Source organism: Mercenaria mercenaria, chromosome 3 (genome assembly GCF_021730395.1).
Source record: "Mercenaria mercenaria strain notata chromosome 3, MADL_Memer_1, whole genome shotgun sequence".
Classification (NCBI taxonomy): domain Eukaryota; kingdom Metazoa; phylum Mollusca; class Bivalvia; order Venerida; family Veneridae; genus Mercenaria; species Mercenaria mercenaria.
The window spans coordinates 19623136-19648485 of record NC_069363.1 but is presented as its reverse complement, the minus strand read 5'-3'; the positions used below and the strand labels follow the sequence as shown (position 1 = coordinate 19648485).

At 36.2% G+C, this 25350-nt stretch overlaps 1 protein-coding gene across 1 annotated transcript in view; it reads right to left on the bottom strand.

Moving 5' to 3' along the window:
- LOC123525330 (uncharacterized) overlaps window positions 1-25122 on the bottom strand; it is a 38711-nt gene extending 13589 nt beyond the window's left edge. Inside the window, exons 1-3 of the mRNA XM_053537951.1 lie at window positions 24886-25122; window positions 20545-20616; window positions 13428-13606 (exon numbers count right to left, since the gene is read on the bottom strand). Coding sequence (XP_053393926.1) covers window positions 13428-13606; window positions 20545-20616; window positions 24886-25107 — 473 coding nt within the window. The 5' untranslated portion in view covers window positions 25108-25122. The remainder of the gene's footprint in view (window positions 1-13427; window positions 13607-20544; window positions 20617-24885) is intronic.
- Between the last annotated feature and the right edge of the window lie 228 nt (window positions 25123-25350).

Sequence of the window (25350 nt, the reverse complement as noted above, 5' to 3'; positions counted from 1 at the left end):
TAAAAATAGAGTCTTATTTTAGCAAACCAATCAAAAGTAGCTAATTGGTCAGCTGACCGGCATTAGTCAATAACATTTGGATTTTATCACTGCTAATACTTGTGCGAAATATTGCAAACACACAAATATGTCGCAGAATTCTTCAGCGGTGAATCGGATTCGAACGTTTAATCCTTTTGTGAAAGAATGCACCGATTTTATGTGTGAAAGTTACTTGAAAATGAAACATTTACTTTTATCAAAATAATCATTATTTGTATATACAAAAAACATCAATTTATGAATTCGAAACTGTTTTTTCAAACTGTTTGGTTCTATAATTCTCGCCTTTATGTTTACGTTGTGAAATCGTACTTCCTACGATGATCAGTCTAAATCGTTCTAAAGAATTAACTTTTTGGCAGCTGCAAGACAATTCAAACTCTTAAAGAGAAAAAAAGTAAAATAACAATCTAAGTGTGTCAACCTTACAGTACCTGCTCTAAGACAAGACTAAAATTTTACATGTGAAATGTCAGATCAAATCAGACTAGACTAGTATAATAATAATCACAGGATCTTCCTAACAAACCAGTTATATAGATAAAGTATACAACATTACATATGCACTACTTTAAGTACTATGTCACCCTGAAATTTTAAACGACCCCTAAATTCTAACCTTAGGGGGACATATGTCCCTCATTTTGAAAAGTCTAGGGAAAACCATGTGTAAAGATAAGTTGAACAAATACTAATGCAGTAGTCAGTGGATCCACTCACACTGTAAAGATAAGTTATACAAATACTAATGCAGTAGCCAGTGGATATATTCACAATGTAAAGATAAGTTGTACAAATATTAATGCAGTAGTCAGTTGAAATATTCACAATGTAAAGACAAGTTGTACAAATACTAATGCAGTAGTCCGTTGATCTTCACAATGTAAAGATAAGTTGTACAAATACTAATGCAGTAGTCAGTGGATCCACTCATAAGTTGTAAAGATAAGTTGTACAAATATTAATGCAGTAGTCAGTGGATCCACTCATAAGTTGTAAAGATAAGTTGTACAAATACTAATGCAGTAGCCAGTGGATCTATTTACAATGTAAAGATAAGTTGTACAAATACTAATGCAGTAGTCAGTTGATCTACTCACACTGTAAAGATAAGTTGTACAAATACTAATGCAGTAGTCAGTGGATCTACTCGCACTGTAAAGATAAGTTATACAAATACTAATGCAGTAGTCAGTGGATCACTCACACTGTAAAAATAAGTTATACAAATACTAATGCAGTAGTCAGTGGATCACTCACACTGTAAAAGTAAGTTATACAAATACTAATGCAGTAGTCAGTGGATCCACTCACACTGTAAAAATAAGTTATACAAATACTAATGCAGTAGTCAGTGGATCACTCACACTGTAAAAATAAGTTATACAAATACTAATGCAGTAGTCAGTGGATCCACTCACACTGTAAAAATAAGTTATACAAATACTAATGCAGTAGTCAGTGGATCACTCACACTGTAAAAATAAGTTATACAAATACTAATGCAGTAGTCAGTGGATCCACTCACACTGTAAAAATAAGTTATACAAATACTAATGCAGTAGTCAGTGGATCCACTCACAATGTAAAGATAAGATGTACAAATAGTCAGTGATCAACTCACAATGTAAAGATAAGTTGTACAAATACTAATGCAGTAGTCAGTGGATCTACTCACACTGTAAAGATAACTTGTACAAATACTAATGCAGTAGTCAGTGGATCCACTCACAATGTAAAGATAAGTTGTACAAATAGTCAGTGAATCAACTCACAATGTTAAGATAAGTTGTACAAATACTAATGCAGTAGTCAGTGAATCAACTCACAATGTAAATATAACTTGCACAAATACTAATGCAGTAGTCAGTGGATCACTCACATTGTAAAGATAAGTTGTACAAATATTAATGCAGTAGTCAGTGGATCACTCACAATGTAAAGATAAGTTGTACAAAGAGTGAATCAACTCACAATGTTAAGATAAGTTGTACAAATACTAATGCAGCAGTCAGTGAATCAACTCACAATGTAAATATAACTTGTACAAATTCTAATGCAGTAGGCAGTGGAGCACTCACATTGTAAAGATAACTTGTACAAATACTAATGCAGTAGTCAGTGGATCTACTCACAATGTAAATATAAGTTGTACAAATACTAATGCAGTAGTCAGTGGATCAACTCCCAATGTAAAGATAAGTTTTGCAAATACTAATGCAGTAGTCAGCGGATCCACTCACACTGTAAAGATAACTAATACAAGTTGTTAGTGAATCAACTAACACTCTAAAGTTAAGTAGAACTAGATGTGTGTCCTTGGGACTCAGGTACCCACTTTCTGTCACTGTACACGGTTTCATGACTCAAGGTCAAATACTTTTTTAAGTTAACAGCAACAAAAACTTTCAAGTACATAATGATTGTGTATTTATAACTAAGTCAAGGACCGCAACTCTGGTCTAGCTGAGTGAAATTCCAAACCGAACACCAGATGCACAAAACATTGCTATATAACAATCCTCTGATGTTTTATGACTCCAGGTCAAATACTTTTTGAGATATATGTGACACAAACTTGAATGCCTTTTATTCATATTTTTGACTTAATCAAGTGTCATAAATCTGGTCTAACTGATAGAAATCCCAAACAAACCCAAGGTGCACAACTTCACATGCTTAATAATAATCCTAATACATTTCATGAACCTAGGTCAAATACCTTTTAGATACGTGTGACACAACATACCATTTTTTCGGCGATTGCTGTATTAAGAACGAATTCATGACCATGCCACGTGATTTCAGTTTGCAAATCAGACTACTCGATAACGCATTAAGGATAATTTATCAAAATGAACGATTTATGCAACACTCTGCCTGATTGGATGAGAATGTCTATTTGTTTCACTCTGCTGATTGTGCTATGCTGGGTGAAATGTAGACAAAGTATTTATGCTAAATGACGCTGTTCACTGTGAGTTTTAAAGCTAAGTTTCGCTCAGTATATTTAGCAAGAATATTGATATATCTAAACAAGAGTGCAAGAATGTCACAATATACGCCCGTCACAGCAAATTTCTTTACTCTAGCACCTGTATTTGCAAATGGAATTTTAATTTTGTGGTTGTTTAGTAATAACTAAGTGTTTTGTTTTCTAAGTCCACAAAAAAACTCCTTACCAGGTAGAGATACCTTAAAATACACCTAAAATTGGAAAGTAACATCTATGTTGTACCACAGAAAAGTGGTCTTGGTTTTTCCCTACAGTCAATTATAAAAAAGTTACAATATAAGTTATTTATAGTAACAACTAAGGGAAGTTAATCTTAAAAAAAAAATCCAAAAAAAAAAAAAAAAAAAAAAAAAAATTGTAAGTCCTCACAAAAATCTTTACCAGGTAGAGACTGGTCAAAATACACCTCAAAATTGGATGTAGCATGCATGTTGTACTACAGAAAAGTGGTCTCGATTTTTCCCTACGACTAGTAATGAAAAAGTTACAATTAAGCTATTTATAGTAACAACAAAGGGAAGTAATTCTAAAGAAGGGAACTGCGCATGACACTTCGTCTCATGATGGTGTATAATTGTGTCAAGTAACATCAAAATCCCTCCATGCATGAAGAAGAAATGCTTCGGACAAAGTCATTCTTGTATCTGACCTTTGGCCTCTAAGTGTGACCTTGACCTTAGACCTAGGGACTGGTTCTTGCGCATGACACTACGTCTCGTGGTGGTATACATTTGTGCCAAGTTATATCAAAATCCCTCTAAGCATGAAGAAGAAATGCTCCGACAAGGTTTTCATTCTTGTATCCTTTGACCTCTAAGTGTGACCTTGACCTTAGACCTAGAGACCTGGTTCTTGCGCATGACACTCCGCCTCATGGTGGTGAACATTTGTGCCAAGTTATATCAAAATCCCTCTATGCATGAAGAAGAAATGCTCCGGACAAAGTTTTCATTCTTGTATCCTTTGACCTCCAAGTGTGACCTTGACCTTAGACCTAGGGACCTGGTTCTTGCGCATGACACTCCTTCTCATGATGATGAACAATTGTGCCAACTTTCATCAAAATCCCTCTATGGATGAAGAAGATATGCTCCGGACAAAGTCATTCTTGAATTTGACCTTTGACCTCTAAGTGTGACCTTGACCTTAGACCTAGGAACCTGGTTCTTGCGCATGACACTCCGTCTCATGATGGTGAACAACAGTGCCAAGTTTCATCAAAATCCCTTCATGCATGTAGAAGATATGCTCCGGACAAGGTCTGTGGACGCCGCCCGCCCGCCCGCCCGCCAACCCGCCCGCCCGCCAGGGGCGTTCCCATAATACGTCCCGTTTTTCAAACGGGCGTATAAAAATGATAAGTAAGTTTAATAAATATGATAAAATCTGTTCAAATACCAACATATATCAATTTACAGAAAGAGCTGAATACGGTCTGCGTATCACATGAATAAAGGTGTGATTAGAGTCTTCTATGTATAGAGAAGTGCCTTCCAGACCACTGCTGTAATTATCTGTCGTAGAATAAACGAAACAAAATTTAAAGAAAACCATTTGAATTGTTGTTAAGTGTGGTGTTTGGTTTTGCTATTTGCAAAATGTTAGATAGATGATAGAATGACACGATTTGTAAACCTCATATACTTCTTGTCTTACTACAATTAGCCGACAATCTTTTTTTAAAGACTGTTCTTGTTTTTCACTCTCCTGATTGTGCAACGCTAAGTGAAATGTCAGACAAGGAGTGTTTAATGACGCTGTTTACAGTTTTAAAGCTACGCTTCGCTCAGTATATTTAGCAAGAATATTGATATATCTAAAATGATAAGTAAGTTTAATAAATGTAATAGAAACCTGTTCAAATACCAATATGTATCAATTTACAGGGAGAGCTGAATACGGTCTGCGTATCACATGAATGAGGGTGTGATTAGCCGATCGATTAATGTCTTCTAGGTATAGAAGTGACTTCAAGACCACTGCTGTAATTATTTGACATAGAAAAAAAAACCGAAACAATATTGCACCGTTACGAGACCTTTGTGAAAAATTAAAAGAGAACCGTTTAAATTGTTTAAGAGTTGTGTTTAGTTTTGCTATTTTCAAAATGTTAGATAGATGATAGAATAATACAAATGATATGAAAACCTCATAAACTTCTTGTCTTAATACAATTCGCCGACCATCTTTTTTAAAGATATTTCTTGTTGCACATGTTTTTGACTAAGTTAAGGGCCATAACTCTGGTTTGGCTGAGTGAAATCTCTAAAAATAAAAAAAAAACAGGTGCACAGGTTTACATGTGAATAACATGCTTGTAATGTTTCATAATCCTAGGTCAAATATTTCTTGAGATATATGCGACACAAACCTTTAGGTCTTTTTTATGCATGTTTTTGACAAAGTCAAGGGTTATAATTCTAGTCTGACTAGGTGAAATCTCAAACAAAACCCCAGGTTCATAACTTTACATACTGAATGATAATCACTTGAGGTTTGATAACTTTGGGTCAAATACTTTTTGAGATATACACGACACAAATTCTGACAGCAGTTGGGTGGACAGACAGATGGACAAAGACAACTCTTAAGGACCTGCTTAAATTAGGATGTGGCTTATATTAGAATTTAAATAATCCAAAACAAAACTAACACTAACATTTCTATTTATATCTATTTGTTAGACATGTTTCAGTTCAATGCCTTCATCAGTAACAACACAAATCAGAAGCTTATATCAGAAGAAACTCTTTTACTGACAACAAATACTGAAACTTGCAAATTTCATCATTTGTTCATTTTTTTTTTTCCAAAGAAGTTCATACTCTGGCATATGTACCAACCATGTGAATAGACAGTACTTGACTGTTTTTTGATAATTTGATTTAACAGAATAATGTTTGAATATCTCATCTAAGTAACATTTTATCACATTCACAATGATGCATGCAAATAAAAATTACTCAATACTCTTTTGTGCAAAAAATATCCAATGAACGTTTTTTTGCTTGTGCTATCATAATCTAATGGATATATTGTTTCAGTTAATACATAATGGCAGCATCAAATAGCTTAGCAAAAATATGTTATAACTGGCTATTTGCAATGCTATTGACAAATGTTCTGCTAATGAAACCCTTTTGTTAATCCCATTAAGGTTTTTTTTCTGTACAATATGTGCTACTGTTTCATCAAACAATAGTTGTCACCAGTTACATTTCAATTACATAGCCACATCTAGGTGTCTCTTCTATTACAAATATAACTCGATTCAGTGCACTACATTCCAGTTCAGGTACTGTAAAAAAAATTACACCATCTGACAAAATCTTAAATGAAAGATGTTTGCTAAATGCAGAGGATATCTGATGGTGCTTTTCACTGTTGGTTTTCTATGTTTAGAGTACACTGAAGCAGGTACATATAGTGACCTGCAGAGACTGCATGACCACCTCTCTCCATACATGGATACAAATATAAGACCAGTGCTAAACCAATCCCACACTGTACTAGTGGACTTACAGCCATATCTCATAGCTGTACATGGATTAGAGGAGAAAGCCCAGGTTCTTAGTTCAACTTTAGGCATAAGACTGGCATGGAAATATGAGACATTAACCTGGAACTCTTCTCAGTTTGGAGGTACCAAAAGCATTGAACTATCGTCAAATAGCATATGGACACCTGATATCACGTATAATAATGCATTCAGAGAAAAAATTGAGTTAACTAAAAGAGCAAGTGTGAAAGTGACAATTGCAGAAAGTGGTCAGGCAGACTGGCACACAGGAGCCAACCTGGAAACAAGCTGCAGTGTTGACATCAGAAAGTATCCATTCGATACACAGACTTGCAAAATTGTTCTCGGTAAAATGATATATCATGACTATCAGCAGACAGTAACATCTGTGGGAAACAAAATTTATACAAGCACAACAGAAGAAAATAATGAATGGATTATTGTTGACACAAACATCATATACATGGTACAGGAACGTACTCACAACAGTGTGACTTTCATAGAACTGGTCATTGTTTTAGAAAGGAGGAACTTATTTTATGTTTTAAACTTCATAATACCAGTCATCATGCTATCTATGATGACCATTTTCAGTTTCAAATTGCCGTCAACCAGTGGTGAAAGAATAGGTTACGGTATTTCCTTACTCCTGACTTACATGGTTTTGTTGAATACGATCAGCGATTCAGTACCAAAGGTGTCGAAGTCAGTATCATACCTTCAGCTTTATATCATCATACAATTTGCACTGGCTTTCATAATCTCCATTCTGTCAATACTTTCTGTCAGAATGACGGATAGCAACTATGAATTCAAGATTCCAAAATTTGTGTACTCTATGTATAATTTGTTTCAAAATTATGAAGAATGTAAGAGGAAAACTAAGCAAGCTAAAACTCGTAATAAAATAAACACACATGAGAACGTTGAAGACAAGAGCAAAGAGAGACGTGCAACAGATCAAATCTTGCATCAAGGTACTGGTGAAGAACTTGATATTGCACGTATTCCTACAGAAATGTTGGGGAAAACAGCAAATATGGATGATATGAAAGTAGTTCAGTTCCTGGACAGTTTGGGTTTCTGGGTCTTTATGAGCATGTTTGTTATTTCAACAATTACATGTTTATTATCAATGGTACTGTAATGTTGAAAACATGAAGGGAGAAACTAAAGACAGGAGAACAGATGATGTAACAACGGCTAGGAATTCTGAACAAGAGGACCATGATGGTCCTGAATCGCTCACCTCTTCCCACGTTGTTTTTTCTATTATTTGACATAGTGACCTAGTTTTTGAGCTCATGTGACCCAGTTTTGAAACTGACCTAGATATTATCAAGATAAAAATTCTGACCAATTTTCATGAAGATCCATTGAAAAATATGGTCTCTAGAGAGGTCACAAGGTTTTTCTATTATTTGACCTGTTGACCTAGTTTTCGAAGGTACGTGACCCTGTTTTGAACTTTACCTAGATATCATCAAGGTGAACATTCTCACTAATTTTCATGAAGATCTCATGAAAAATATGGCCTCTAGAGAGGTCACAAGGTTTTTCTATTTTTATACCTACTGGTCTAGTTTTTGACCGCAGGTGACCCAGTTTCGAAACTGACCTAGATATCATCAAGATGAACATTCAGATCAATTTTCATGAAGATCCATTGAAAAATATGGCCTCTAGAGGGGTCAAAAGATTTTAATAATTTTAGACCTACTGACCTAGTTTTTGACCGCAGTTGACCCAGTTTCAAACTTGACCTAGATATCATCAAGATGAACATTCAGACCAACTTTCATACAGATCCCATGAAAAGTATGGCCTCTAGAGAGGTCGCAAGGTTTTTTTTATTATTTGACCTACTGACCTAGTTTTTTAGGGCAAGTGACCCAGTTTCAAACTTGACCTAGATATCATCAAGGTGAACATTTTGACCAATTTTTATGGAGATCCATTCATAAGTATGGCCTCTAGAAAGGTAACAAGGTTTTTCTATTTTTAGACCTACTGACCTAGTTTTTGACCGCACATGACCCTGTTTCGAACTTGATCTAGATATCATCAAGATGAACATTCAGACCAATTTTCATACAGATCCCATGAAAAATATGGCCTTTAGAGAGGTCACAAGGTTTTTCTATTATTTGACCTACTGACCTAGTTTTTGATGGCACGTGACCCGCTTTCGAACTTGACCTAGATATCATCAAGATGAACATTCTGACCAATTTTCATGAAGATCTCATGAAATATATGGCCTCTAGAGAGGTCACAAGGTTTTTCTATTTTTAGACCTACTGACCTAGTTTTTGATTGCACGTGACCCAGTTTCGAACCTGACTTAGACATCATCAAGATCAACATTCTGACCAACTTTCATACAGATCCCATGAAAAATACGGCCTTTAGAGAGGTCACAAGGTTTTTCTATTATTTGACCTACTGACCTAGTTTTAGAAGGCACGTGACCCAGTTTCGAACTTGACCTAGATATCATCAAGGTGAACATTCTGACCAATTCTCATGAAGATCTTTTGAAATAAATGGCCTTTAGAGAGGTCACAAGGTTTTTCTATTTTTAGACCTACTGACCTAGTTTTTTACTGCACATGACCCAGTTTCGAATTTGACCTAGATATCATCAAGGTGAACATTCTGACCAATTTTCATGAAGATCTTGTGAAATATATGGCCTCTAGAGAGGTCACAAGGTTTTTCTATTTTTATACCTACTGACCTAGTTTTTGATGGCACATGACCCAGTTTCGAACTTGACCTAGATATCATCAAGATGAACATTCTGACCAATTTTCATGAAGATCTTGTGAAATATATGGCCTCTAGAGAGGTCACAAGGTTTTTCTATTTTTAGACCTACTGACCTGGTTTTTGAAGGCACGTGACCCAGTTTCAAACTTGACCTAGATATCATCAAGGTGAACATTCTTACCAATTTTCATGAAGATCTTTTGAAATATATGGCCTCTAGAGAGGTCACAAGGTTTTTCTATTTTTAGATCTACTGACCTAGTTTTTGATGGCACGTGACCCAGTTTCGAACTTGACCTAGATATCATCAAGATGAACATTCTGACCAAATTTCATAAAGATCCCATGAAAAATGTGACCTCTAGAGTGGTCACAAGCAAAAGTTTACGGACGCATGCACGCACAGACTGATGGACGGACGACGGACGACGGACACCGCGCGATCACAAAAGCTCACCTTGTCACTTTGTGACAGGTGAGCTAAAAAGTGTACAATTGTTATAGCTGACAACCTTGACATCATCAGCCAGCTTGAGGAAAGAATCAAAGACAAATAATAAGTTCTAAGGGCCATTTTAAAACAAACATATTCATCAAACATGTATGCAGATTTATCATTCTTAATTAGACTTGTTGAACATTTACAGGTTGTTGAATTCATGGTTTGTCTTGATAAAAATACCATAAGGAGTAGTTCCCAACTTCAAATCTTCTAAAAGCCTGCTACTGTTTCTGGTATGGTAGGCATCAGGATAATTACGGTCGATAAAAAATACTAAGGTGGACACAAATAGTCCAGACAAACTTCCAGTTTCAGTCATATTATGAGAGAACAGTCAGTATGACTAGAATACTACTTTGTCAGAAACATTTGAGCTCACTCACATTCACATATAACCTCAGAACTGAAGTCTCTCAGTGACATCTGGATGTATCAGTTTTTTATTTTCTATGATAATTCTTAAAAGCTTGTAGCGTTTTTAACATTTTATGTATGATAGGAAATATTATTACATGACTCATTATAAAATTGGCAGTTCTCAGTTGAAATAAAGTGTAAACTTTAAAAAATTATGAAAAATCATTTTTAATGTAAAGTAATAAACACTTAATGAATGGCTTGCTGGTAAATAAGTAAGTCATTTTTTTTTTTTTTTTTTTTTTTTTTTTTATTATTATGATAACTTGTACACATATTGGTACATCGTTATATACAAACAAAATTGTAAATGAAATTCGTATAAGTCAGTGAACTAAACACATAAGTAAGAAAATATATACAGATATGGTATTATTATTTTGTAAATATTATGGAATCGCCAAGTTAAGACAGATAAATTGAATGAAATGTGTGTGTATACATTTCTATGAATTTTATCCACTCGATAGAAAACATTATTAACTTTAAGTGGAGAATGAAGCGGTTTTTAATTGGAAATACCTAAATACTATGGATTAAATATTAACTTTAAGTAAGGAATGAAACATTTAAATCATTAATAATAAAAGTATGGATTACTACATTAAGGTAGTCGTTACTAGGGGAGGCAACCCATGCATGAATCTTATACTATTTCCTTTATTAAAGTAATGAAAAAGTATTTAACCGTTTCAACATGGTTTCAAAGGGAAGGCCTTTAAACTTTTAAAGCGTCCTGTAAACGCAACGCACGTCGTATGAATAGTTGGTTGATCAATACGAGAAAATGATTACCGCATTAAATAAGTAAGTTCGTTTCTTGCAATATTTGCCTTAACTAAGAATTGACAAAGATTCTTTAAAGTTTTTTTATTCTTGGATTGAAGTAGTTGCGTAAATTTAAACATACTCGGGCGGATATAACAGTAACGCTTGTTGAATTGTACTCGCAAATATTCTAACGCTTTGCACACAATCACAAAGTGATACCTGTCTTCTATCTCGTTTGAATCACAGAGCAAATTAAGTAAGTACATTTTTATTATTTTGACGTGTGCATGATCAGTAACACCATAATACACAATTATACATTGTATATACAACATGATAGCACCCGACCCAATGAGCCTATAAGTCACCAAATCAAATATTTATTATGTACAAAAAGCCATAAATAAATGTATTCCGAGTTTTTATTTACAAAATAATACAGCTTTTTTATGTATGATGTATGATAAAAAATGGTATATATTTATGATAATTAGTGATGTTCCGGTTGTCGCCGATGTTCGATTAATCATCGCCAAAGTTTCAAAGTCGGCGACATCGATTCTGACCAAAACGAATCGATTCTAGTCGCTAATTTTGTTAAAAAAATTAAAATCCCGCTTTCAGGACTTTTTCAGTTACTTCTCGCTGTTTAGCTTAAATACTTTTGCTCTTTTATAATCTTTGGGCTAGTATTTCAAAATATCTGTTCTTTAAAATGGAGAATGCTGTCAGGCCAGCTGTCATGATCGTAACAATAATAAAACTTGTGTTGCCCTGGCAGTAAAATATCAGACGCCTTGAAATATTTTGGGTTCTGCATGAAGCCTGAATGCCGGGTGTTGGCTCCTTTTAAGGAAAACTTTGATATTACTAGCTTAAGAGCTGTTTGCAAAATATGCTTTAAAGCATACATTAACGAAGGTACCCCACCCACAGTTTTTCTAATTGGAAATAATTTTCAGATTTTATTTGACAAGTTTTTACTATTCCTTCAATACAAAATAGTGGATTTACTTAAAAAAAGATGATAAACTAATTCCAGACCTGCCAGCAATGTCCCCAGCATATATTCTATGTCAAATTTGGCAGTGCATCTAGCATGACTTGAATCCCAGGCCTTGAGTCATAGAGAAAAGATGAATTCTAGTTATTTTTGCATTTGGTCCAATAGTTCCTCCCATATCGCAGTTTGGACTTATTTGTTCGAACCTTTGAACAGCCGGTTAAGCTATCGGTTGGTAAACTTTTAAGGCTCTATGTCGACATTTTAGAAGAATTTGAAAAACAAATCTTTGAGTTAAGGACTGCCTTTATAGTGAAATAAAAAAATGCCATCAAGACAAATATTTTGAATCAAGATCTAACCAACAGATAGGTTAACAGCCGGTTAAAGATTCGAACATCTGGGCCATAATTGCCCAACAGTTGCTAAAGGCTGTACAGTACAGCAGCTGTGTCATAGAATTCTTCATATTAAAAAGTAATAAAAGTAGTCATACAATAATCTGAAAGTCTTGAGAAAGGTTTTCTGTTACTACCATATTGCCACATTACAAGTCTGTATTGATCTTTCGGTTCCGATTCTTTTGATTAATCGAATCAGAGAGAGATCAGAATCGGACCAATTAATCGATTCTGCTTCAGCTGTCCAATTCTCATCACTAACGATAATACTGTGACTTATGTATAAGATGAAATATAGTGTTCTTTAGTGGTACTACACATATATATTGTGTTTATCTATAAGTGTGTACAATTTTAAACCTAATATATAGAACTATTAAAACACATAAACCTATTAATTCTATGTTTACAATAACTATATGAAGTAACTGTTCATGTTTTAAAATACAAATCTTCTATTTTATATACCTTTAATATGTATATATTGAAATTTTAGATTTCTGTTGTCAAAAGCCTGGGTACCAATCAGTTGAAAATAACACAGCTTTTACACTGCTCTCACCCTTATTTGAAACTTACAGTAATATTTTATATCTGTTAACTAACATTTCTCTTAAACCCAAGTTTTAGAACTCAGTCAACCTCCAGCTGTCATATGGTGCATTTTTACTAACAACCAAAAAATACTGTATGATCAAACCTTGACCGAAAAGTGGCTAACACATTTCATTTTGAACCCACATAGTAGATTACTATTTCCATATTCAGAGAAACTGACAAGAGGCAGTAAATTTCTATCTTAATACCATGTGCCCCTAAACCCCAGGTAACCAGGTTCTTTGCCACCTGCAACGAACAGCAGTTGCACCTAGATTCTCTGCCAAGATGACACCCTTTGGCTGCATGTATAATGGAGGTTCACCCAGGTAGTCTAGATGGTCCCTATTCTCTGTATACAGTTTACCTACATAAAGTGTACATACCTGCAGTGTAAAGTGGCTCCACCTAGATCCTCTGCCGAGATGATCTCCCCTGTGGCTGCCTGTACTAGTGGAGGACCACCCAGGTAGATGGTCCCTATTCTGTGTATAATGACAGCCTCGTCAGCCATAGTTGGAACATAAGCTCCACCAGCGGTGCAGTTACCACATACAACAGCTATCTATAAACATAGCAGTATAAAAATGTTATCTCACCTTTCTGGTGTCTATGATTCATATATATGTTAAGTTAGGAAGATACGAAAGAGCTTCAGATTAAATTCTCTTATTAAGCTTTTGCATAATGTGCCATTTTAATACCTAATAAATATATCATTTTCTTTTATAAATATGGTTTTCTTTTTTATATTTTCTGCTGAGGAACTCAAAAACCACTAGAGCTGCTTTTGAGAAAAGCGCATGTCTCCCACAACTGCCTAATCATCTAAATAGTAAGTCAGTTTTTATATACTGTTTACTCACTACAAATATACCTTTGAAGAGTAAAAAGGCTGATTCTGGGTAATTCAAGGGCCATAATTCTGAAGTGCCTTGGGCGATTTGGCTAGTTAATGAACTTAGCCGAGGAGTTATGGCCAAAAACATTTGGTTCAAGTCTGGCGAAGATCAGATGAGAAATGTTCAAGTTAGAGCGCGGACAAGAGTAAAAAGGCTGATTTTCGGTAATTCAAGCGCCATAATTCCGAAGTGCCTGGGCCGATTTGGCTAGTTATCGAACTTAGCTGAGGACTTATGGTCAAACACATTTTGTTCAAGTTTGGTGAAGATCGGATAAGTAAATCAATCTGTCTCCCATACCACTGTGTGGTGGGAGACATAATAAGGAGAAGACATTAAAATATTACACAAGAGAGCTATAGTAACCTTAAGTTGCTAACCTGACCTTAACTTTATGACCTAGAACAGCTGTATTAAGTATAACAAGAGGGTTATGATGACCCTGGATTGCTCACCTTAGTAATATGAGCTACAGGTTTCAAATGTCAAACTGCTGCTAAAATATTAAGAAAGTAGGTCAGTAGGTCACATTCATGGTCACTGAAAGTCAGTTTTAAGATCGGTGTGCAAAACTGTACAAGTCATTCAATTTTAAGACTGTATCTTAAACAAGAGGGTCATGATGACCCTGGATTGCTCACCAGAGTAATATGAGCTACATGTTTCAAATGTCAAACTGATGATTTTTAGAAATGTTTTGGAAGATTTTCCGATGTACAATCAAGTAACCCCTAGGGCGGGGCCAATTTTATCCTGGGGGTCATGATTTGAACAAATTTTGTAGAAGTCTACTAGGCAATGCTACATGTCAAATATCTAAGATCTAGGCCTTCTGGTTTATTTTAGAAATTTTTTGAAGATTTTCCTATGTAAAATCATGTGACCCCTGGGGCGGGGTCAATTTTGACCCCAGGGGGTCATGATTTGAACAAAGTTTGTAGAGGTCCACTAGGCAATGCTATATGTGAAATATCTAAGCTCTAGCCCTTCTGGTTTATTTTTAGAAAATTTTTGAAGATTTTCCTATGTAAAATCAAGTGACCCCTGGGGCGGGGTCAATTTTGACCCCGGGGGCCATGATTCGAACAAATTTTGTAGAGGTCCATTAGGCAATGCTGCATGTGAAATATCTAAGCTCTATGCCTTCTGGTTTATTTTTAGAAAATTTGAAGATTTTTCTATGTACAATCAAGTAACCCCATGGGGCGGGGTCAATTTGACCCCAGGGGTCATGATTTGAACAAATTTTGTAGAAGTCTACTAGGCAATGCTACATGTGAAATATCTAAGATATAGGCCTTCTGGTTTATTTTCAGAAAATTTTTGAAGGTTTTCCTATGTAAAATCAAGTGACCCCTGGGGCGGGGGTCATGATTTGAATAAATTTTGTAGAGGTCCATTAGGCAATGCTACATGTGAAATATCTAAGCTGTAGGCCTTCTGGTTGATTTTTTAGAAAATTTTTGACGATTTTCATATGTAAAATCAAGTGACCCCTGGGGCGGGGGTCAATTTTGACCCCAGGGGTCATGATTTGAACAAATTTTGTAGAGGTCCACTAGGCAATGCTACATGTGAAATATCGAAGCTCTAGGCCTTCTGGTTTATTTTAAGAAAATTTTTGAAGATTTTCCTATGTAAAATCAAGTGACCCCTGGGGCGGGGTCAATTTTTGACCCCAGGGTCATCATTTGAACAACTTTAGTAGAGGTCCACTAGGCAATGCTACATGTGAAATATCTAAGCTCTAGGGCTTCTGGTTTTTGAGAAGAAGATTTTTTAAGATTTTCCTATGTAAAATCAAGTGACCCCTGGGGTGGGGTCAATTTTGACCCCGGGGTCATGATTTGAACAAATTTGGTAGAGGTCCACTAGGCAATGCTTCACACCAAATATCTAAGCTCTAGGGCTTCTGGTTTTTGAGAAGAAGATTTTTTAAGTTTTTCCTTTCGGTTGCCATGGCAACCAGAGTTCTGCATGGAATTCAATTCTTTGAACAATTTTTGTAGAGCTACACCCAAGGAACATTCCTGTGAAGTTTGGATGAAATTGGCTTAGTGGTTTATGAGGAGATGTTGTTTAAAGGAAAGTGTGGACGGACGATGGACGGACGGACGCCGGACGGATGCGTGGCGGTGAGCAATCACAATAGCTCACCCCGAACACTGTGTGCTCAGGTGAGCTAAAAAACAACAAGAAAGTAGGTCAGTAGGTCACATTCATGATCACTGAAAGTTAGTTTTAAGATGTGTGCAAAACTGTACATGTCATCCAAATTTCAAGGACGTATCTTAAAAAACAAGAAAGTAGGTAAGTAGGTCACACATTCATGGTAACTGAAAGTCAGTTTTAAGATCGTTGTGCAAAACTGTACATGTCATCCAAATTTCAAGGCTGTATCTTAAAAAACAAGAAAGTAGGTAAGTAGGTCACATTCATGGTCACTGAAAGTCGGTTTTAAGATACCTGTGCAAAACTGTACATGTCATCCAAATTTCAAGGCTGTATCTTAAAAAAACAAGAAAGTAGGTCAAGGTCACAGTCGGGTGACCCTTAATCACTTTGGGTCATCAGGTAATTACAATTGAACAGTCTAGGCAATGATACATACAAAATATCAGAGGCCTAGGCCTTGAACTTTCAGACATGCTGATTTTTAAAGTTTTTTCCTATAAGTCTACGTAAAACTTTGGGCCCTAAGGGCAGAGTCTCTTTTCACTCCAGGGCCATAATTTGAGTAATTTTGATAGTAGGCAATGCAACATACCAAATATCAAAAGCCTACGCCTTGCAGTTTCAGGCAAGAAGATTTTCAAAGCTTTTTCCAGGCAAGAAGATTTTTAACGTTGTTTCCTCTTTAAGTCTATGTAAAAGTTGGGACCCCTTGGGCATTGTGTGTGTGTGTTCGGGTTTAACGTCTTTTTCAACAATTTTTCAGTCATATAAGCGATGGTGTCTACTTGTAGCATTGAGCATAATGCCAAACTTTATAGTGCTGCCTCACTGGAATATCACGCTGTAGACACGTGACATGATACCCCACCCAGTCACTTTATACTGACACCGGGCTGACCAATCCTAGCACTTCCCTCTTAATGCTGAGCACCAAGCGAGGAAGCTATTAGTACCATTTTTTACGTTTTTGGTATGACGCGGCCGGGGATCGAACCCACGACCTCCCGCATTCGAAACGGACGCTCTACCACTAGGCTACCGAGGCGGTTGACCCCCTGGGCAGGGCCTCTTTTCAACTCAGGGGCATAATTTGAATAATCTTGGTAGAGGACCACTAGGCAATGCAACATACCAAATATCAAAAGCCTAGGCCTTGCAGTTTCAGACAAGATCTTTAAAGTTTCTTCCTATATAAGTCTATGTAAAACTAGGGACCCCCACGGCAGGGCCTCTTTTCACCCCAGGGTAATAATTTGAACAATCTTGGTAGAGGACCACTAGATGATGCTACGTACCAAATATCAAAGGCCTTAGGCCCTGTGGTTTAAGACAAGAAGTTTTTCAAAGTTTTTCCTTTCGGTTGCCATGGAAACCAGTTCTGCATGGATTTCAACTCTTTGGGCAATTTTGAAAGGGGGCCACCCAAGGATCATTCCTGTGAAGTTTGGTGTAAATCTGCACAGTGGTTTTGAAGATTTTTTTAGAAATTGTTGACACACGGCACACAACAGACGAAGGGCGATCACAAAAGCTCACCTTGTCACAACGTTGAAAAGGGGCCATAATTCAGTCAAAATGCTTGATAGAGTTGCCTCCTCCTTTTTACAGACTGGGGTCATGATGGTAAACAAGTATGCAAAATATGAAAGCAATATCTCAATGGACTTTGAAAATATTTGGGGTAGTGCGCAAACTTTAACATTTATTCTAAGTCAAAAAGGGGCCATAATTCAGTCAAAATGCTCGATAGAGTTGTCTCCTCCTTTTTACAGACTGGGGTCATGATGGTAAACAAGTATGCAAAATATGAAAGCAATATCTCAATGGACTCTGAAAATATTTGGGGTGGTATGCAAACTTTAACATTTATTTTAAGTCGAAAAGGGGCCATAATTCAGTCAAAATGCTTGATAGAGTTGCCTCCTCCTTTTTACAGACTGGGGTCATGATGGTTAACAAGTATGCAAAATATGAAAGCAATATCTCAATGGACTTTGAAAATATTTGGGGTGGTACGCAAACTTTAACATCTATTCTAAGTCGAAAAGGGGCCATAATTCAGTCAAAATGCTTGACAGAGTTGCCTCCTCCTTTTTACAGACTGGGGTCATGATGGTTAACAAGTATGCAAAATATGAAAGCAATATCTCAATGGACTTTGAAAATATTTGGGGTGGTACGCAAACTTTAACATTTGTGACACTAATGCTCACGCCGACGCCAGGGCGAGTAGGATAGCTCCCCTATTCTTCGAATAGTTGAGCTAAAAATAGATCAAGTGGCCCCATCTGAACAAATTTTGAGAGAGGACATTTCAAAGATGCTACAGACCAAGTTTAATGTAGATCCCCAAAGCAGTTCAGTAATTATCATTAAAAGGTATTTCTACTTTTAGCTCTAGCGGCCCAAGTGCCCACATAGGAAGAAATTTAACAGAGGACTTTATAAGCATTTTACAGACCAAGTTTGATGTGTTAACTAGCTTTTCCTTTGATTTGACCTGGTGACCTAGTTTTTGACCCTACATGACCCAGATTCGAACTTGACCTAAAGATTATCAAGGTTAACATTCTGGCCAAGTTTCATGAACATACAGTCATAAATATGGCCTCTAGAGTGTTAACAAGCTTTTCCTTTGATTTGACCTGGTGACCTAGATCTAAAGATCATCAACATTAACATTCTGACCAAGTTTCATTAAGATGAGGTCATAAATGTGGCTTACACAGTGATAGCTAGCTTTTCTTTTGATTTGACCTGGTGACCTAGTTTTTGACCCCATCTGACCCAGATTTAAAGTTGGCCTAAAGATCATCAAGATTAACATTCCAACCAAGTTTCATAAAGATATGGTCATAAATGTGGCCTCTAAAGTGCTAACTAACTTTTCCTTTGATTTGACCCGGTGGCCTAGTTTTTGACCCCACATGACCCAGATTTGAACTTGACCTAAAGATCATCAAGATTATCATTCTGACTAAATTTCATGAAAATAAAGTCATAAATGTGGCCTCTAGAGTGTTAACAAGCTTTTTCTTTGATTTGACAAAGTGACCTAGTTTTTGACCCCACCTGACCCAGATTTGATCTTGATTTAAAGATCATCAAGATTAACATTCTGACCAAGTTTTATTAAAATATGGTCATAAATGTGACCTCAAGAGTGTTAACTAGCTTTTCCTTTGATTTGACCTGGTGACCTAGTTTTTGAATCTACATGACCCAGATTCAAACTGGACCTAAAGATTATCAAGATTAACATTCTGGCCAAGTTTCAAGAAGATATAGTCATAAATGTGGCCTCTACAGTGTTAACAAGCTTTTCCTTTGATTTGACCTGGTGACCTAGTTTTTGACCCCAGATAACCCAATATCGAACTCGTCCAAAATTTGATTGAGGGTAACATTCTGACCAAGCTTCATTAAGATTGGGCCAAAATTGTTACCTCTAGAGTGTTAACAAGCTTTTCCTTTGGTTTGACCTGGTGACCTAGTTTTTTTAACCCAGATGACCCAATATCGAACTTGTCCAAGATTTGATTGAGGGTAACATTCTGACCAAGTTTCATTAAGATTGGGCCAAAATTGTGACCTCTAGAATGTTAACAAGCTTTTCCTTTGATTTGACCTGGTGACCTAGTTTTTGACCCCAGATGACCCAATATCGAACTCGTCCAAGATTTTATTGAGGGTAACATTCTGACCAAGTTTCATTAAGATTGGGCCAAAATTGTGACCTCTAGAGTGTTAACAGTCAAATTGTTGACGACGACGGACACAGGGCAATCACAAAAGCTCACCTGAGCACGAAGCTAAAAAAGTGACCACGCCCTCTGGCAGTCTTGTTTTTTGATAAATCAGAATAATTTTAATGAACTTGGTAGAAGATTATACCAGGGATCATCCTACAGGGTGATTCGGGTGATATCGTTGCTGTAAAGTCGGCCACTTCTCCTAATTATTGCCTCCAGGAAAAATCAAAATCGCCGAGTTTTCAGATTACTAAAGTTGTAAAACTTGATGCGCACACAGCATTATACACTAGTCTGTAAATTATCTTAAAGGTTTTTCCATTTTAAGCTTTAGTGGCCCCTTAAAAGGATCAAGATGAACCATTTGAACAAACTTGGGAGAGGACCTTGCCAGGGTGCTACAGACCAATTTTGTTGTAGTTATGACTAGCAGTTTCTTAAAAGAGATGTATATGTAAATTGAAGATGATGGATGCTGGACCATTCACCTATACTAATACCTAACCCTAAACCTTTGGTTCAGGTGAGCTAAAACATAATGTACAGTATTCTTCTGTGGTTTTAACAAGGATTACCGGCCTTTCATATGATGCCTATCATTTTATGGGACTGTTATATAAATTATTTATATTGACAAATACTTAATATTAGACAGTCTCAATACAAAATGTTACCTGTGGTATACCCATTGATCCCATGACAGCTTCATTGTAGAATGTCCTGCCCCCTGGTAGGAATATTTCTGACTAAAAACAAAAAATGAATAACTTTCAAATATAGCAATATAGAGAGAAAAGTTCAGAACTGAAGCGTTATCTTTTTAAGATATAAGATTTTATTTTGATATCAGTTTTCATTGATATTAACAAGTATGATAGTTAAAATTCAGGAAAGCTGTGATAATAAACCTACATCTCTATTGTGATAGATCTATCTTCAGTTTTATACTGTCCACCTCTCTACTGACTATATGTACTGTAAAAGCAGTATTTTTGCAAGGGTTTAATTTTCGCTATATTCATGATGTCCCTCACCTTGCAAAAATTAATCCTTGCATAAATATGAACCATTAGTGTAATGCAAATCAAGCAATTCCCATCGTTACACAAACCTTCACCAACGTATTAAATGGAAAAGACCATATTTACAAAAGTTTAGTGTTTCCGTTATAACTAAAGGATAATATAATTATATGCCGAACAGAATGTTTAATTTAGAATGATATGAAACTTTAGTGTTTGAAGAGTGTTTAATTACAAACATTGACATCTCTGCCCCTGGATATAGATTCCATGTATAGCTGTGTTTGTTACAGGTACAAGGTCGTCAACGTTTATAGGTAATGAGACGTGTAAACACACCCATACACTTAATAGTGATCAATCTTTGCGGTAGACAGTCTTAAGGTAATGCTTTATGATGAGTAACTTTTATGTACACCTGACTTACTAAAAGCCGAAACAAGCAGATTAACTTTTTTACAATTTCACGAATATAAGACCTCGCCAACATACTAAATTTGTAATTCATAAAATTCTGACCCTGCGAAAATATGTGCTTTTACAGTAACTCTCTACTGTTAGAGATCTATCTAAAGTTGTATACTGACTACCTCTCTATTGTAATAGATCTATTTTGTCTTATACTGTCTGTACCTTTCTATTGTGATAGATGTATCTCAAGTTCTTTACTGTCTATATCTCTACTGTGATTGATGTTTGCATGTAAGCTTATTTATAGTCACCATTGATAACCCATATGAGAGACTCCTCCAGAAGGCTGTTAGTACCATTAGTGGGAGATAGTGCAAGACGCTCCAATTCCAGAAGCTTTCCTGGTTATTTAGTGTGCCAGGTGTAAACACCCATAAATGGGACTTTTATCCCAGTGTTAGTAATTTTTAGTTGGAAGAGCAGGGGCTGGAACTCACTCTCTACTGTAAGAGATCTTTCTACATCTCTGTGGTGACAAATCTGTCTTAAGTTTTATACTGTGTACCTCTCTATTTTGACAGATCTATCTGAAGTTTTATTCTGACTACCTGAAGTTTTATACTGTCTACCTCTCTTTTGTGGTAGATCTGTCAGAAGTTTAGAACTATCTACATCTCCACTGTAACAGATCTATCTGAAGTTTTATACTGTCCACCTCTCTACTGTAACAGATCTATCTGAAGTTTTATACTGTCTACCTCTCTACTGTGACAGATCTATCTGAAGTTTTATACTGTCCACCTCTCTACTGTAACAGATCTATCTGAAGTTTTATACTGTCCACCTCTCTACTGTAACATATCTATCTGAAGTTTTATACTGTCCACCTCTCTACTGTGACAGATCTAAGTTTTATACTGTCCACCTCTCTAATGTGACAGATCTATCTGAAGTTTTATACTGTCCACCTCTCTACTGTGACATATCTATCTGAAGTTTTATACTGTCCACCTCTCTACTGTGACACATCTAAGTTTTATACTGTCCACCTCTCTACTGTGACAGATCTATCTGAAGTTTTATACTGTTCACCGTCTACTGTGACAGATCTATCTGAAGTTTTATACTGTCTACCTCTCTACTGTAACAGATCTATCTGAAGTTTTATACTGTCCACCTCTCTACTGTAACAGATCTATCTGAAGTTTTATACTGTCCACCTCTCTACCGTGACAGATCTATCTGAAGTTTTATACTGTCCACCTCTCTACTGTAACAAATCTATCTGAAGTTTTATACTGTCCACCTCTCTACTGTGACAGATCTATCTGAAGTTTTATACTGTCCACCTCTCTATTGTGACAGATCTATCTGAAGTTTTATACTGTCCACCTCTTTACTGTAACATATCCATCTGAAGTTTTATACTGTCCACCTCTCTACTGTGACATATCTAAGTTTTATACTGTCCACCTCTCTAATGTGACAGATCTATCTGAAGTTTTATACTGTTCACCGTCTACTGTGACAGACCTATCTGAAGTTTTATACTGTCCACCTCTCTACTGTAACAGATCTATCTGAAGTTTTATACTGTCTACCTTGTTACTGTAACACGTCTATCTGAAGTTTTATACTGTCCACCTCTCTACTGTGACAGATCTATCTGAAGTTTTATACTGTCCACCTCTCTACTGTGACAGATCTATCTGAAGTTTTATACTGTCCACCTCTCTACTGTGACAGATCTATCTGAAGTTTTATACTGTCCACCTCTCTACTGTGACAGATCTATCTGAAGTTTTATACTGTCCACCTCTCTACTGTGACAGATCTAAGTTTTATACTGTCCACCTCTCTAATGTGACAGATCTATCTGAAGTTTTATACTGTCCACCTCTCTACTGTAACAGATATATCTGAAGTGTTATACTGTCTACCTCTCTACTGTGACAGATCTATCTGAAGTTTAATACTATCTACTGTAACAGATCTATCTGAAGTTTTATACTGTCTACCTCTCTTTTGTAGTAGATCTGTCTGAAGTTTAGTACTATCCACCTCTCTACTGTGACAGATCTATCTGAAGTTTTATACTGTCCACCTCTCTTTTGTGGTAGATCTGTCTGACGTTTAGTACTATCTACCTCTCTACTGTAACAGATCTCTCTGAAGTTTTATACTGTCCACCTCTCTACTGTGACAGACCTATCTGAAGTTTTATACTGTCCACCTCTCTAATGTGACAGATCTATCTGAAGTTTTATACTGTCCACCTCTCTACTGTAACAGATCTATCTGAAGTGTTATACTGTCTACCTCTCTACTGTGACAGATCTATCTGAAGTTTTATACTATCTACTGTAACAGATCTATCTGAAGTTTTATACTGTCTACCTCTCTTTTGTAGTAGATCTGTCTGAAGTTTAGTACTATCCACCTCTCTACTGTGACAGATCTATCTGAAGTTTTATACTGTCCACCTCTCTACTGTGACAGATCTATCTGAAGTTTTATACTGTCCATCTCTCTACTGTGACAGATCTAAGTTTTACACTGTCCACTTCTCTAATGTGACATATCTATCTGAAGTTTTATACTGTTCACCGTCTACTGTGACAGATCTACCTCTCTACTGTGACAGATCTATCTGAAGTTTTATACTGTCCACCTCTCTACTGTAACACATCTATCTGAAGTTTTATACTGTCCACCTCTCTACTGTGACAGATCTATCTGAAATTTTATACTGTTCACCTCTCTACTGTGACAGATCTATCTGAAGTTTTATACTGTCCACCTCTCTACTGTGACAGATCTATCTGAAGTTTTATACTGTCCACCTCTCTACTGTGACAGATCTATCTGAAGTTTTATACTGTTCACCGCCTACTGTGACAGATCTACCTCCCTATTGTAACATATCTATCTGAAGTTTTATACTGTCCACCTCTCTACTGTAACAGATCTATCTGAAGTTTTATACTGTCCAGCTCTCTAATGTGACAGATCTATCTGAAGTTTTATTCTGTCCACCTCTCTACTGTGACAGATCTATCTGAAGTTTTATACTGTCCACCTCTCTACTGTGACAGATCTATCTGAAATTTTATACCGTCCATCTCTCTACTGTGACAAGTTTTATACTGTCCACCTCTCTACTATGACAGATCTATCTGAAGTTTTATACTGTCTACCTCTTTACTGTGAGAGACCTATCTAAAGTTTTGTACTGTCTACATTTCTACTGTAACAAATCTATCTGAAGTTTTATACTGTAGAGAACTCTATCTGAAGCATTATCTACATCTCTGCTGTAACAGATCTATCTGAAGTTTTATACTGACTACCTCTCCCTTTTGAGAACTCTATCTGAAGCATTATCTACATCTCTATTGTGATACATCTATGTTGTTGCATAGTCTCTACCTCTCTATTGTAACACATCTATCTTTAGTTTTATACTGTCTACATCTCTACTGTAACAGATCTATCTGAAGTTTTATACTGACTACCTCTCCCTTTTTAGAACTCTATCTTTAGTTTTATACTGTCTACCTCTCTAGTGTGATATAATCTTACTTGGAGTGGCAGAAAGGCTCCTCCTGAATCTACAGCATAAATACATGGTATTCTGTTCTGCTGGGCTATCTCCTGAAGTCGCAACTGTTTCTTCAGTGTCACGGGATATACAGTACCACCTTTAACTGTGCCATCATTGGCTATAATCATACAGTACTTCCCATGTACCTTACCTATCCCTGAAATACATAAACAACTCTGACAACAAACAGTATTTCCCATATACTCCGCCTATCCCTGAAATACATACATCATTGATGAAACTTTGTTTGTACAGCCTTACACAATTACATGCTAGTTAATCTCATTTACAGTGTCTCATTCACATGTTTTAGGCAAAACATTTTTTGAAGTCTTGAACATCAATTAAACGCAGCCCTGAAATAGTCCAAGAAATCCGTTCCTAAAAAAGGGTCGAATTGTGCACTTTTTGTGAAAAGCATGAAACTTGGAATGGTAGTAGAA